The following is a 17,082-nucleotide window of genomic DNA, read 5'->3' on the forward strand; positions in this document are numbered from 1 at the left end:
ACAAAAACAAAAATATTATATTGATTTCATATTTTATTTCAACACTCTCCATTTAAAATGGAAGTGACTAAAAATATCTGTATCTAAGATAGATAACCAGGATTTCGTGTGTGTGATCACTATTTCCAGCCTTCGTGTATAGAATATTATTTGCCATAAATGTTTAGATACTAGCATTGAACTAGAGATATTGAACTGGTCCTAGAATTTGAGATATTTTAGGAAAGTATTTTAAGATTATTGAAAAGCAATATTATTGGGATATAATTTTAAAGTTTATTGGCTGTGTCACCTTAGGCAAATATTGCCTTAGGTAAAATTCTCTCAGACTGTAAATTGTCATAAAGTTGCCAATTGACTTTGCACAAGAAATTTGCTCACTGGGACTTCCCCAGTGAACCCTAGAATCAGACAAACAACAACAACAAAACCCAACCTTATGTTATTGTTGTATAGCTGGGTGGTGTAGTGGATAGAGCACTGTACCTGACTTCAAATGTGACTTCAGGCATGTAATAAGTATGTGACCCTTGGCAAGGCACTTAAACTCTGCCTCAGTTTTTTCATCTATAAAATGGGGATAATAATATCACCTGCCTTCCAGAGTTGTTGTGAGGATAAAACATGTATAAAATGCTTTGCAAACCTTAAAGTGCTATATAAATGTTAATTGCTATAATTATATAGAAGTAAAAAGTAAAAAAAATGAAGTAGATATATTGAGGCAACATTTAAAAAGAAAGGCTTCTTTCTCTTGATCTTAGGAAACATCATGATCAGAATAACAAAGAGCGTGTTCTTATTTGTCAGAGTGGCCTCTTTTGGGGTCAGTCTAAAAACAAAGGACTGAAAAGCCAAACCCCCTGAGTATACTGAGCCAGTACCAGGGGAGACATTTGTTTTTCTTTTTCCTTTGATGTTTAGTGGAGATAACCGAGGACCCCACTTCGTGGCTGTTTGTCTTTGAAGTCATGAAGAATGTTTTACTGACTTCTCTCCCCCTGCCCCTTATAAAGGCCTAATGGATATTGACACATGCTATTTAATCAGCTGGCAGTGCTTTTCCCCTAGGCCTAAGATGCATATCAGGTAGTATGATAAAAATAGGATATGAAAGCTTGCTGCATGTTTGGATCAAATTAAATTTCCTCTTCAGATACTATGTTAGCTATCTATAGATGCTTGACATCAACCTCATTTGCACTGGGGTTGGGAGGATAGTGAATAGAGTGCTGGGTTTAGAGTCAGAAAGACCTGGCTTCATATCCCATCTAAGACTAACTGTGTGGCACAGAGAAGAACTGGTCTGTTTCCAAAAGAAATCTAAAAATGAGCCCTCAAACTCCTGTCCCCAGAGCATTCTTCCATCTCCATCAGGTCTGTATGCTAAGTGTTCCCAACTCTCATTCATGTTTTATTGGATTATATCCTCTGCCTCTCCCCCTCCCCATCCTCTTCCTCACACTGCTTGACTTCATCACTCCATCCCCCATTCCTACTGTCTGCTTCTTTATACCTCTTCACTTTTTGCCCCTTGTCTCTGACTTTATGAGCTTTTTGCCTCCAGACATACCCTCTGTGGTGTGATTGCTGCCTCATTTCCCTCCCCCAGTTGTGGTCTTTTCCACTAAGTTCCCAAAGAATGAGGTATATCTGCTTTTATTTCATAATTTCATACATTTATTATCAATTCAGCAGTTTGGTTAAGTGGTAAAGCTTTGATTTGAACCCAGGTCTTCTGTCTCTAGTTCTAGCATGTTTTTCCATTGAGTATGTCCACCCAAAAAGCATACTTGCCTTGTTTAGGCCAACCCCCTTCCCCCTATTACCAAGCAATGTAGTATAGGGGAAAGAACATTGGATATGGAGTTAATAGACCTTAGATTTGAATCCTAGCTCTGCTACCTAACTACCCTCATGATCATGGAAGTGAGGAGATTGAACTACATTTCCAAAATAATTTCCACTTTAAATCTATGATCCTATTGAAGGGATGATTTGTGAGGTACTTTAAAAGTGTCTGTTGAGTTTTATTTAATAATGTTTAGAAAACAATAAAAATAACCCTTATTTCTATAACATTTCAAGGCTTACAAAGTACTCTCTTCACAATATCCCTGTGAGGTGGATAGAATCAAGGTCACTTGTTTCATTTCACAGATGCACTCTGAGAGGTTAAAGGATTTACCTGGGGTCACACAGCTAGTAAGTGGTAGAGCTGGAACTCAAACCTAATTTTTCTGGCCATAGGTCCTGTTCTTTGTACTGAACTGTATCTCAGTGATTCTGTGACTTTTAGAGGTTGTAACCCCACCTTTCTATACTCAGATTTAGGGGCACTTCCTTCCCATTGAAAAATTTGATAGAGATTAAAATGAATTTGTGACAACTGCAGAGATCCCAGGAGGCCCCTCTATTGTGTAAAGGCAGTTTGGAGAATTGCTATGGTCTGTTAAGCATGAGGCAAGGCAAGTTATGAAGCTGATGAGATATGACCCTTTGACTACTGTAAAAAAAATTCTCCCATAACAGAAAAAAATGTTTTGTATAACAGAAATATTGGTGAAACATTTTCTATTAGGTAGAACCTGTTACTGTATTAAAAACTAACAGCCAAGTCCATGAACATCAATGAGTTCCTTCCTCAACCATTTAATTTCTGTCCTCTCTAGACAGCCTTAGGGATTAGAAAACTGCTCCCTCAAATCAAATGTCAAGCAGTTTTAGAATGAAAATAAACAGTCCAACATTCTTCTTATAGCAGTGCCAAGAATCAAGTCCTGATCGAATTACCCTCTATGGTTTGATGATGAAGCCAATACAACGCTTTCCACAGTTTATTCTCCTCCTCCAGGTAAATAGCATGATATGTGTTTGGTTCGTCCAGTTATTCCATTTTCCCATAATTTATCTTTTAAATGTCTTTTAATCTTTTTGAAATAAAGAGGTCTCTTCTCTAATCCCTGTAGGTAAAAGAGACTCCTATTAATGTTTCAATTTGATTGCAGATAATATTGAATACCAGGCTGCTAAGACTTGAATTTTTTTCACATAGATAATAGGGATTCTTTCAGATCTCCATTAATGCTAGTGTTTTTCCTCTGGGATTTTTTTTGCCCAATTTAAACTGTATGTTTTATTTGTATAAGATTATTTGCATATTGTCTTCCTGTTTAGATTTAAGCTTCTTGAAAGCAGGGACTATTTTTGCCTTCCTTCATATCCCTAGACCTTAGCATAGTGCCTAACACACATAGTTGACACTTAAGTGCTTGTTAACTTGAGATGATTGGAGCTGTATCTACAGAAGATTAATATGGTGCTGGTATTGCATGATTAGGAGGAGCATGGGAGAGTGAGCAAAGTCCTAAAAACCCAAAGAGTGGTCATCAGTGTCAAATGAAGCAGAAAAATCAGGAGAGTGAAGTGTCATGGAAACTGAAGGAGGAACTGATGAAAAGCGTCAAATACTGTGAACAGGCCAAGGAGGATGAGGACTGAGGAAAAATCATCTAATTGGTTAAAGAGTCTGTTATTGCAGTTTTGAGAGAACAGTTTTCCATTGTGTGTGGGAGGGACTGAAGCCAGATTGAAAGGAGTTAGGAAATAAGAAGGTGGTGAGGAAGTAAGTTTAGTGAATAAAGACAATTCTGTCAAAATTTTGGTGAGGGAGAAAGGAGAGATGGGGAGATTGTGTAGAGAGAGAAAGAGATGGAGGGAGAGAAAGAGAGACAGAGACAAAGACCAACAGAGACAGACAGAAACAGACATGGGACAGGCATTAATTAGGTTGTAGATTTTAGAGAAATTTTTTTTAAACACTAGCTAAGGGAACATCTAAGCATCTGTGTACATAGAAAAGGGATAAGGCAAGATTAGAGGTGTAAGAAAAAGGGAATAATTACTATTTAAACTGAGAACTTTTGTTGAGATCAAATTATTTACAAATTGAGGAGAAATTTTACGCATTTCATTAGCAAAACATTTCTTTAAAATTAGGGTTAATGTACCATGTATTTTGCTATCTGTAGAAGAAGGGTGGCAGAGGGTCTATTATGTATAAGTTTGTAGCAATAAGCACCTCTGAATCACCTCAAAAGGCCATAAGATAGAACTGAGAAGAGACAATTTACCTTTTTAAAACAAATGGGCATGCTTATTGAACATTATTCCTGATGATTTTCCACCCCCGTAGTTTAGATTTATGCTATGTCCTAATTTCTCCTTTGTTATTACTCTTCAGATTCAATCAGCTGCTCATTTTAATTAAACCAAATGGACATGGGGTAGGTTTCCTGCTTATTAAAATTGATTAGACATTAATTAGTTGAATCAGCCTTAGGCCTAAACTGGTATTTGGGAAACTCTGCCAAGAAGTCTTTTTGTTTGTTTGTTTGTTTTTACTGATTACTTTTGTTTTTTACATCTCCATGGTTTTCTCCACAATTCTTCCCCATACCTTTCTCAGAGAGCCATCCCATAAAACATATAGTTTTTTGTTTTTTAAAAGAAAAGAGGAGGAAAAAAAATCATTATAGGAGATCAACATATTGAAAAAGACCCAAAATATGCAATGTACAACATCTATGGACTTCCTGCCTCCATGAAAGAGTATGTCAGGAGTGTCTTCTCATATCTCTTCATTTGAATCATGTGCAATGTAGTAATTTTGATACATTCATTTACTTTTGGTATTTTGGTGTGTCGTTCTTTCCAATTACATTGTTACCGTCACTGTTTTACATTGTTTTCTTGGGTCTGTTTATTTCACTCTACATCAGTTCATATAGATCTTTCCATGCTTCTCCAGATTCATCACATTCATCATTTCTTGTAATACAGTAATATTCCATTACATTCTTGTACCACAATTTGTTTAGCTATTTCCCAGTCAATGGACAATTTCTTTGCATCCATTTTGCTTTCACAAAAAGTGCTGCTATGGATATTTTGGTATATGTTCTGTCTTTCTTCTTACCAATGACTTCCTTAGGGTATAAGTTCAGCAATAGAGTCTCTGGATCAAAGGATATGGGCATTTTAATCACTTCATAATTGCTTGAAGGCTTCTCCCTGGAATTCTTCAAGTCAAGGCTGGATAACAGTTTATCAGGGCTGCTGTTAGGGATCTTCTGAGTCCAATATTGTTCAAACTACACCCCTCCTTCCCCAACCCCCAAGAACTTTGCATGTATTAGGTATTTAATAAATGCTTATTAAATTGAAAACAATATACATCCCTCAGGGAGTAACATATAATAGCTTCTTGGGCAGCCAAAATTTGTTGGCATCCTTTGACAGGCATGAGATAAAAGACTTTTGCCCAAGTCTGTGAAGGTGTGCCTTGTCCTGCAACTCTTAGCCTTTTTGCCCCAGAGATACATTGGTACAACAGAGTAGGGTGGTCAGGCAGGCATGGTATCTTACAGGTACTGCATCGTGTGGGTGAGGCTGTCAAAGATGCTTTTAAACAGGAGCAGTCATACAGATGTGGCTTCAGTGCTTCTGCCACCAACATTACTGGCTTTGGATAACTGCCCTAAGCATTTCCAGAAAGAATCAGTTGATTCTATCTAGCCCAGGCTTGTCAATTGACAGAAAAAATGTGCTTGGTCCTTTGAGGTATTCTTAAATTCCAGACCTTTGGGAGGATGCTCTCATGCAAAGAACACTGGGTTGCAAGTCCCAGGGACTGGGTTCAAATCCTGGCTTTACTGCATGCTATCTGTGTGACCTTGGGCTAGATAGTTTCCTTTCTTTAATCTCTGTTTTCCTCACCTGTAAAACTCAGGGTGTCAGACTAGATGATGTCTGAAGCTCCTTAGCACTCTAGGTCTTAGGATGGGCTTCCTTTTCCCCAAGAGTTCCATATGATGCACAGCACACTGTGGAGATGATAATAACTCATTTCTATAGCACTTTAAAGCTTACAAAGCACTTTCTCCATTAATTCAACTTTTCCTTAAGGATTTACCTATTATATGTATGCAGATGACTCTCAGAACAATATCTCCAGCCCCAGTCTTGTGACTCTAGTTCTGAATCACCTGCATTCTGCTAGACATCACCTAGGTGTTCCACAGGTATTGCAAAATCAACATACCTCAAACCAAACATCTTTCTACCAAACTCCTTCCTCCTCTCAAACTCCCTGTTTCTGTCAGGGGCTATGCCTTTCTTACAGTCACCTAGGTTCAGAAGTTCCATCCTCAACTCTTCCTTCTCACTTTACATATGCAGTCAATTGGCAAGTCGTATGTCTCTTGCATCTGGCTTCCTTTGTACTCATACCCCACCATTCTACTGCAGGCAATCATTATCTCTTGCCTGGACAATTGAAATAGCCTCGTAATTGGTCTGCTTGTTTCTCCTCTGCAATCTGTCCTCCACACAGCTTCCAAATTGATATTTCTCAAGTTCAAGTCTGACTGTATCACTCCCCTACTGAAGGAACGTCATTATCTCTATAATAAAATACACGCTCCTCTATGTGACATTTAAGATCATTCACAATCTGCCTCCAGCCTATATCTTTCCAGTCTGATTACACATTACTCCCCTTCATACATGCTGTGGTCCAGCCAAACTAGGCTACTTGCTGTTCTCCATATTCTACATTTTCATCTCCTGCCTCCATGGCATTTCTCTGCCCTGCCCCTCTAATACCTAGAATGGTCTCCTTCCTCACTTTTCTTTTTAGGAATCCCTGTCTCCCTTTAAGGTTTAGATCTAGAGTCACTTCATTCACAAGGACTTTTCTGATCCCTCCAGTTGTTAAGCAAACACTCCACCTCCTGAAATCACTTCTTGTTTCTCTTATAGATATGCTGCATTTATTGACCTCTGGACATATTTTATCCCCTCAATAATATAAACTTTCAGTCTCTTTTTGAGGGTGTACAATATCTCTTTTCTATTTGTATTCCTTGCTCCAAGCACAGTGCTTAGCACCATGAACAGTAGAAACTTAATATTTACAGATTGATTTTTAAATATTATTTTAGGTGAGGTTGGGAATAAGTTTGTCATGTTCAGATGACATTGAGGAGACTATAGTATTTGGAGTGAGGTTTCATTTTGGAAAAGAGTAGAGGTCAGATTAGAAAGGTTACAAATTATTGTATATATCCTTGTATGTGTCTCTTGCCTGTCATATTAAAATGTTATTGAGCATTATATAATAAACAGCATAATCCTATATATGGTAAGTGGTTATTTTTTTAAAATAAGTTATTTGAAATAGAGCACAGTTCTTTCATGGAGGAGTGTGTAAAGTGTAAAAGTGTTTGTGACTCATCATACACTAAGGCTGGAGCTCTATTCATGAGTCCCCACATATACCACCCAGATACAGGAATAGGATGGCATTGTATTTGCTGGTTGAGGGAATGCCACTAATTTTAACATGGTCTCAGTGGAGGAAAAGTTAGTGCTTGGGTTTTATAAGCAATATTCTGGTGGACAAAACTTCAGAAAGCAACTTGTTTCCAAGATTGTGTAGTACCATCCAGTGTTCTTACTTCTCATTCACTACATAAAGTCCATTGCTGGGTCCCTATTTGTAGCCTTTCCAGTTTGGTAGAACCTGCCAGACCTTTTGCTCCTTTGGCACAGCCTTCGAGAACTCAGGCTCACTTCTGTCCCACAATGAGCCTTAAAGGGATGGCTTTAGGCAGAGGATCAGTATTAATTTTATTATAAAAGACTAGCTATTTTTTTCTATTAATGATGCCATTGCATGAGCCATTGTTTCTTTTCCCAAAAGGCTGCTTGCATGTTCAGCCAAATAGTGATTCACTGGAGGCAAATCTTGTTCCCAAGGTGCTTGATTTATTTTTCACTAGAAGCAATTAATGTCATTTCCTTCTTTCCCAGGAGTCGTGAATAACGCAGTTGTGGGGGATGAGAAGTTTCTCAAGAATAGCAGCCTACTTCTTTTTCTTTTTTTTTGTCAGGAACCATCATACCTTTCCCTCTCAGCTTTATCATTTTTTCCCCCAAAAGGACATGTTGAAGAATACCACAAAAGGACATCCTGACAGGCTACCCCTGCAGATGGCGCTTACAGAGCTTGAAACATTAGCGGAGAAGCTCAATGAAAGGAAAAGAGATGCGGATCAGAGATGCGAAATCAAACAGATAGCCAAAGCCATAAACGAAAGATACCTGAACAAGGTGGAATAATTTTTTTAACCTATATCCTGAGACTTCTGCTTTCTTTTTATGCACCAATGTACCATAACTTTCTTAGAAAGTTTACAATAATATTTTAAAAGTCACCATATTCCTTTCTCATTCAAAATATAGTCTGAAATAACAGCCCGAAGCACTTGCTAATTTTTAAAACTGACCTTTATCATATTTACCAGATTCCCAAGAGTGATAGACTTTACTTTTTCAGAAGCGGTCCCTAGATTTAAGGGCTTTTATCTTTTCAAGAAAAAATCATCTTACTTCCAAGTAATCTAATTTTCTTGAGTGTTCGCCTAACTTCCTGTAGGTACTACCCGGTCAGTGGACACCTGTCAATCTGCATAATTTCTTTGTTTTGAATAATTGAAAATAAGTTTTTTTTTAAAAGAGACATTTTATCTTTTTCTTAGGCATATGAGTTCTTTCTTGCCCTGTAGTTCTTTGTACTATCTAAAAAAACCCACAAATTTTACATTCTGTCTTGTCAGACTGAAATATTTTTGTTCTTTATAGATTATTTTCTAATTTTCTATGGATTTTATCATGGTATTTGTCAGTATCTACCTACTATATGAAGAGAAAATAGTAATAATCTTCTTGAAATAGTTTTCATGCACTTATCATTTAATACTTGCAGAGAAGTGGCAAATGTCAAAGTTTTTTTTTTCTTTGCAACACTAGGCTGAGTACCATAGGGAAAGCAAAGAATTAATAATACCTAATGATACAGTATAACTGCTGCTTTTCTTTGTGATACAATGAAAATGTGAAACCAGAGGACCTAGGTTCAAATCCTGGTGTGATCTTACACAAATCATATAACCTCTTTAGTCATTATTCCTCATTATAAAATGAGAGGGTTAGAGTAGATGATCTCTCAGGTCTCTTCAGGCTCAAAATCCTGTATTCTGTTCATTTTTAAAGGGGATCAGAGCACTTATACTTTAATATTTTTGACTAGACAACATAGGATTATAGATTTAGAACTGGGAAAGACCTTGGAAATCATCTATACCTACTTCCTTCCCTTTTTATAACAGATGAAGAAACTGAAATCCCAGAGAGGTGGTCTCAATATCAAATAAGCAAGTGACAGACCTGGGATATATAGAATTGTAGAATTTTGGAACTTGACAATACTTTAGAGAATTTCTAGCCTGATCTAATAATTTTACAGATAAGGAAATTGAGTCTGGGGAAAAAACAGTTTTGGCCTACTTCTTAGGAGCATAGGAATTTGAACTGGAAAGGAGCTTAGATATCATTTAGTACAACTCTTTTCAAATGAAAAATCAGAGGCTCAGGGAGGTTATGATTTGCTAATGTTCATATAGGAAATCAGTATATTCCTCCAAAAAATGTCATGAACTGCATTTGTGAGTATGGGAAGTGTCTAGCCCGTCTGAAATCCAAACAGACTTCTGTTTGCTAATGTTTCTTAAGATTTTCTTCTCCCAGATCCAAAATATAAAATAGCCTTAAATATCAGAGCCTTCTTCAAATGATCAGCTCATATTTAACACTCAGCCACCTCACCACACAAACCACAAACTATTTTAGTTACTGGAAGAATCATTGCTGAATAATCAACTACTTATATAGCCTAAAATTCTAAATAGACTATGCAAGCCAGTTTGGTTGTGCTAAATTAAATTGCTTATCCAGTGTTTTTCCATTTTGTTAATTATTAGAATTGGGGAAGCAAAAGTAAAAGTGGTTGGAAGAAAATGTTTTATACTGATATATTTCTCATTAGACAAATAGAGGAAAGGTTATTGAATATCAAAGTAGTTTGGGAATAATGCAGTATATGGTATAATGAAAAACTGATTTTGGAGTCAGAAAATCTAGGTTCAGAACTTCATCCTGATATTTATTTAGAACTTTGTGACAGGAAAGTCACTTAATCTCCCTGGGCCTCAGTTTCCTCCTCTGTAAAATTATAGCTTCCAAAATTTCTCTAGATCTCAATCTGTATTCCTATGAAATGGCTTGTATTTACATTTTTAATTTTAATGTAAAAAATCAAGAAGGAAAGCCCTTGTATTCTGTTGATGACATAGATTATTCCTAGGCCATTTCACTGAAGTACGGGCATCCTTTAGTATAGGCAAAATGTACACACACTGCACAACAACTTAAAACTTTTGAAAGCAATGTGTACTATAAAATAACAGTGTAAACAAGGACTTGGAAGTCTGTAAGGGATGGAGTATTTATTTGGTGAATTAGTTTGAATAAAAGCATTAGGTTAAGTGGTAGGTAAAATAAATGACTTCTCAAATTTCTGTCAATTTGAAAATGTTTTTTAAAGGAAAGTTTCCATATGCATGGCTATGGAAATGCCTGTTTTGGTAGTGAACAACTTCTTTTAATGCTGTCACTTGTCCCATTGCAAATAAATTCATGGGGCATGAATTTTGAGCAACTAGATCAGTGTGGCTTTTCTTTATATTTTAAGGATATGTAGCATAGCAACAACATGAATAAATACAATCTGCCATGATGTTTGCATGTGTTTTTGCCATTGGGTTAATTGTAATGGATTATTATTATGAATTGTTATTATTATTACTACATTTTGAATATTCTGAAAATTTAGCTTCTCAGCAGTGGCAATAGATACCTCATTCGTTCCGATGACATGGTAGAAACGGTTTATAATGACAAAGGAGAAATTGTCAAAACCAAAGAACGTCGACTCTTCATGTTGAATGATGTGTTAATGTGTGCTACTGTTAGTGCCCGGTAAGTATAAGTTTGAGTAATCACATTGGCTGTTTGAAATTATTGTCATATACTTTTTGTATAATTAGGATAAGGACTTGATCTGTGATTTCACTGATATAAGGCTGAGGAAACTTCCTTTACCAATTTACTTCAGCACCTTCTTGCCTAGAGCACTGAGAGGTTAAGTTATTCTCTCAAGGTTACACAGCCAGTATGTAGCAGAAGCAAGATGTGAACTCAGGTTGTCTTGAGTCTCAGGCCAGCTCCCTCTCTACTCAGTCATATGATCTTTGCTTACCTGGAACATTTTAATAACTCTCTCACTTTAGATATAGAATGTTAGATTTGGAAAGGGATGCTTAAAGATCACCCAATTTAACCTTTCCATTTTACAAATAAGGAAACTGAGGCTCAGAAAGAGGAAATTATGTCTCCAAGGTCAGAGGTAGTAAATGAAAAAGCCAAGACTAAAATTCTGCTTTTCTTACTACTCCCATGTTATTTTCGCTCCGTTCTGTCTCTGACATTCTTTGGATTTTTTTCTTTTTTGTAAAACACTGTCTTGTGATCTATTTAACTTATCTTATACTTCTCCCCTTCATACTCTCCACTCCAAGCTAAGCTCACCTATCCTTTGTCCTCTGATCATGGCTTTGCTCATGCTCATCTCATTTTTGGAACTCCCTCCCCTGACATGTCATATGTTTACTTCCTACCCAGTTCTGTAAAACCCATCTTAAATTTTCATTAGCCTTCTTGGACTTACCTATCATTAACAGCCTTTCCTCTTGCGACTCATGTTGTACTTTTTTTGTATATTCCTAATGAGAAAGTGGCAGCATGGTATAATAGAAAGAATAATGGATTTGAAATCAGAGGATCTGGGTTCTTTCTTAGTACTTAGTACGGTGGTCAAATCATTTTACCTCTTTGACCCTCAGTTTCCTTGTCTTTGAATTGGGTTAAACTAAATTATCTTTAAGGTCCCTTATATCCCTAAATATATGACCCTAATTTGTACTTGCCATGAATTGTTATGATTTAAAGTTACTTATGTAACTAAATTATAAGTTATTTAAAGGCAGGCACTGCATCTCATCTAATTGTTTTAGCCTCTCTATAGTACCAAGCATAATGCCCTAAACACTGTAGGTGTTTAAAATGATTTTTATAAGTTAGGCAGGTACATTAATGCTTTTTAAGGGTCTTTTAACATTTAACACCCACTATGTGATTACTTATTTTTGAAATGTGCACATGGACAATTTCAGAATCTAGAAATTGGATTTTGTTCTTTTTATAACCCTTGTAAATCCCATTGCAGTTGTTCTTCTTGGTCATTACCCAACTTCTGTCACTCCAGCTGCTTGCTCCACTCAGTAAACTTCATACATATGTTATTCTTGTATAATTACATAGGATATGTCAATATTATATGTTGAGGGTAAATAACCAAGAAAATAGGTGGGACCTTTTTATTTTTTAAAGTTTTTCATGAACATGTCTTTTGTTTTATGTATGTTATAGTAAATTTGATATTTATCTTCCTATAACAAGGATAGTTGCGTGATTTCAGGAGCTTTAGAAATAGCTACATAACTAGTGTGTTGTGCTAAAATTGAATCTAGAAGAATAAGTGTCACTATAACTATTATATTCCATTTTATCCTTATTATCCTAATTTTGTTAGATAATTGTCAAGTACCTTGTCCACTTATTTCATTCTTATAGTCTCATTCCTGCTGTATTTTTATATACTAATTTTATACAAGCTTCTCAACTATTAATCTGTAGACATGTTCTTTTTTGCTCATCAAAGTTATGTTAAATACCTGCTATGGGCAAGGTACTGTTCTTGGTATTAGGGATATAAAGATAGAACAGAGGCCCTGTTCTCAAGGAGCTTCATATGTAATGAAGGGAAGGACGAAGAGACAAATAACTGTGACACAAAGTGGAGCAACAATTATTAAAAAAAAAAAGAGAGATCTTGGCAAAAGGATACTTGAAGATTATGTGAAGTATTTGAGGAAGGAGGGTCCATCTTCATCTGAAGTTACAGGTTTGTCAAGGAGTTTCATTCAGCACTCTGAGAGGTTATATCTGAGAGATACCAGAACTACATTTAAAAAAATTTTCCCAGTTACTACCCAACTTTTATTTCTAAACTAGAGCCCTACCTAACTCATCACAAGTTTGGGAGCATGAGGTAAAGAGAGAAGGGGAAGAAAAACATGAATATTGTTTTCAAGGTGCCCCAAAATCTAAACATGGGAGTAGAGGGACAAAAAAAAGGATATAGGTTTGAGGAAAAGCATGATCACTGTATTCGAGACAGTGGACAATGGCCAGTGGCCAGGATAAGACAAGGGCAGGAAGAGAAAAATGAAAGGTGACTTGAGTCCCCAGTAAGTCCCTAATACTGATTCTACCTCAGATGTCCCCATTAGGCATAGGCATGCATGGAATGCAGGGCTGACCCTCTAGTTGAGAGCAGGGAGCATAGGTAATCCACCACCACCATTTTACAGGAAACATGAGGTCCAGAGAAAGTAGTAGACAAAAATACAAAACTAGTTGTTGGCAAAATTATTTCATAGGCTACTGGTTTCTTTCCAGTTTTCCTGCACCTGAATTTAGAAGTTGATTTATGTTGATTCCTCAGTAATTCTTGAATTACTTAAGTGATCGTTTCAATTAAAAGGGAAACTCCTCTTCAAGAAGTCTTCCAAAAATACTCTACTCCATGGCCTACATTTCTCTTTTTTTTTTTTTTTTTTTGGTGAGGCAATGGGGGTTAAGTGACTTGCCCAGGGTCACACAGCTAGTAAGTGTCAAGTGTCTGAGGTCAGATTTGAACTCAGGTACTCCTGAATCCAGGGCCAGTGCTCTATCCACTGCGCCACCTAGCTGCCCCCACATTTCTCTTTATACATTTCCAGAGTACACATTATCTTTATCTCTCATTCAATAATTAATGTTGTCTTCTGTGTTTTTATATATTGTACTGAAGTTTTTTTTCCTTAGTTCATATTTTATTTAATCTTTCATATATCTATACCCTATCTCCCCCACTAGACTATAAGGCACCTGAGAGAGAAGGGCAAATGTTGGCCTGATTTTTTAAAAAAGGAAAGGAGAATAAATTCTGTAAACTATAGGCTAGTGAGCTTGACTGATTTTTGGAGAAGTTCTAGACATGTTATTAAAAACATTGTTAGTAAATATCTAGAAACAGAAGAGTCACAAAGAGCCAGTCCTCTGCTGCTTAATATTTTTATCAAAGAATTGTTAACAATTATAGCTGTCCAAAAGTGGAATGGAATGCATCTAGAGATGATGGGTTTTCCCTTTCTCCCTCATCCTACCTCTCCGTTACTAGAAGTTTGTTTACAGATGGAGACTAGGTGACTATCTGGGTTTGTAGTGGATTAGGACTTGAAGTACCATTCAACTCTGAAATTCAAAGATTCTCTGAGAGACTATGTCTTCTGTTTCTTTTACATGCCTTACATAAAACAGTTTTTCATTAAAGGTTTTTCTGGGCGTTTTTGCAGTATTTGGCACTGTTAAACACTCTTGCTTTCATGTTATTCTTTACCCTTGGAGCTCATGACATTAATATCTTCTGGATCTTTTCCTACCTACTTCTGTAACAACTTCTCTTTTTCCTGATGTCTACTCTTTGTGGATATCCCCTTTTCCTCAGTCTTATTTTCTTTCTTCTCTATTCTTTTTGTTTCTTGAAGGTTTCCTCCACTTACATGGCTTCAGTTATTGTTACCTCCTCTAGCTGATGCTCAAATCTACAACTAAAGTCATAAACCTCTCTCTTTAAGTATAGCTCTATATTTCTGGCTGCCAGACCTTCAACTCAATATGTCTCAAGTGGAACAGTTGATTTTTCCCTCAGAAGCCTTTTGCTCTTCCTGATTTTCCTATTTTCTATTGCCGTAACACCAACTTGGAGAGATAGATAGACAGACAGACAGACAGAGATGATTTATTGTGAACTTACAATGTACCAAGAACTATTCTAAGTACTGGGGATACAGATAGAGGAAAACAAGACAATCTTTACCCACAAAGAGCTTACATTCTAAAAGAAGAAAACATTTAAGAGAGAGCTAGAATAGGGAGGGTAGCCACATGGAGGCAAGGCTTCTGGAAAGGATGTGAAATCTGGAGAGTGCATTGATCTGAGAATGAAGTGAGTGTGACTGGGGCCCTTCATGTCATGGAAAGAGTTTTGGGTTTGGGATCAGAAGACCTGTTTCTGTTTCAATCCTAAAATAGTTTGGAACTAGATTTTGGAGGATATTAAGTAACAGGCTCTGGTTTGTATTTTATGCTAATGGCAAAAAGGGAGACACTGAAAATTTTTGAATAGCGAGTGACATCATCATAGCTGTTTGTTAGGAAATTGTTTCAGCTCTTTGAAAGATAGATTGGAGAGGAAGAGACAGTGGAGGCAGGGAAATCAATCAAAAGACTTATTATAATTTTCCAGGTTAGAGGTGATGAGGTCTTGGGCTAGGGTGATGTCTTGTTGGTATTAGTAAGTGAATAGATTTGAGTGGTACTATGGATTTAGAATCAACAAGATTTGGCAGTGATTGGATATGGCGGGGTAAGGGATAGGGTGGAGTCTGGGATGATTCTGATGTGATGACTGGAAGATTGGAAGAGCCTTCAACCGAAATAGGGATATTTAGAGAAGGGTTAAGTTTGAGGGTAAATATGGTCAGATTCACTTTGGATCTGTTGAATTTGATGGCATTCCCAGGTAGAGATATCCAGGCAATTGATGATGTAGAATTGGAGTTCAGGAGAGAGATTAGATTAAATATTCATTTAGGTAATTGACTCCATGAGAATAAATTAATGACCAAGGGAGAGGTTAGCAATAGAAGAGGGCCCAGGATAGAATCTTGAAACACCCAAGATTAGGGCTTGGGAGACAGAGATAATGATTGAACAAAGTAGACTGTGCACTGGTCAAATAGGTCAGAAGAAAGCCAAGACGGCACATTCTGGGATACCAAGAAGGGGAGTCAAGGGAAGAGGAGCTGGCAGAGAGAGACTGTGCAGGATGAGTGAGCAATCAGTAGTGTCAAAAAGACTTAAAAAGTCAAAGAGGACTGAGAAAAACAAGGAAAAATAAAGAAAATAAGAAAAGGCCACTGGGTTTAGAAGTTAAGGGATCATTTGTTAACCTTTGAGAGAATACTTTCAATAGAGTATTATAGGAATGAGACTTTATAAACCTTAGGGTACTTAGAAAGGTGAGTTGTTGGTAATGATAAGAATAATAATAGACTAAACATTTGAAGGAATTGAAAGTTTAAGAACATATTTGCTTATAATAAAAGTAGAAGAAAAACACAATCAATCCTGGAATGCAAATGTTCCTGGGGGTTCTTTCTCAGAACCATGCATGGTATTTGTTGGATGGAGGATTCAGGCCATTGTTATTTAAAATAACATTTGGAGCCAAATGTTGCCTTTCTAACCATTCATGTTTATGGTTGGACTAATTTCAGGAAAAAAATAAAAGAAAAAGGCTCCAGGGTACACATTGTTGTTGCATAGCCTCACTCTGACCTCAGATATGCTTATTATCAACTTTTTAGGAAAGTCAGTCAACACTTCTCATTGATGCTGACCATGCATTTTGTATCTTCACAAAATGAATCTTTTCTGTGTTGACTTTTCCTAATAATACACGAAAGCAAAAATACCATGTTTTCTATAGAAAGTACAATAATCCTGACAATTTATTTTCTAAACAAATCTACTTTGAAAGCTTTATATTAAAGCATAAAATTGGATTTTTCCATTTCTGATCCTACCCCTAGAGTTAGGGGACAGTGTCCATGTACAAAGAAAGAGAGAAATTGTGGTGTAGTAGAAAGAGCAATAGACTTATACTTAGATGATTCTAGTCCATCCTGCCACTGGTGTGATTTTGGACATATCACTTGGACCTTCTGAGCCTCCATAGCCTCCTATTTTAAATGAGGTGATTGGAATGGATGATCTCTAAGGTCTCTTTCAGTTCTAATAATCTATCATTCTATAATCCTATGATTTTTTTTTAAAATTTGTTAGCATAAGAAATTCTCTGTGATTAAATTTCCTTTACTAGTTTGAGTCAGC

At 36.6% G+C, this 17,082-nt stretch overlaps 1 protein-coding gene across 7 annotated transcripts in view; it reads left to right on the forward strand.

Moving 5' to 3' along the window:
• ARHGEF10 (Rho guanine nucleotide exchange factor 10) overlaps positions 1-17,082 on the forward strand; it is a 233,289-nt gene that overhangs the window by 112,179 nt on the left and 104,028 nt on the right. For 6 of the 7 annotated variants that reach the window (XM_043985031.1, XM_043985030.1, XM_043985034.1 and 3 more), the window contains 3 exons: positions 2,762-2,854; positions 8,005-8,175; positions 10,796-10,941. In XM_043985031.1, coding sequence (XP_043840966.1) covers positions 2,762-2,854; positions 8,005-8,175; positions 10,796-10,941 — 410 coding nt within the window. The remainder of the gene's footprint in view (positions 1-2,761; positions 2,855-8,004; positions 8,176-10,795; positions 10,942-17,082) is intronic. The other variant, XM_043985033.1, reaches the window with a different exon arrangement.

The sequence above is a fragment of the Dromiciops gliroides genome, chromosome 2 (assembly GCF_019393635.1).
Source record: "Dromiciops gliroides isolate mDroGli1 chromosome 2, mDroGli1.pri, whole genome shotgun sequence".
Taxonomy (NCBI): Eukaryota; Metazoa; Chordata; class Mammalia; order Microbiotheria; family Microbiotheriidae; genus Dromiciops; species Dromiciops gliroides.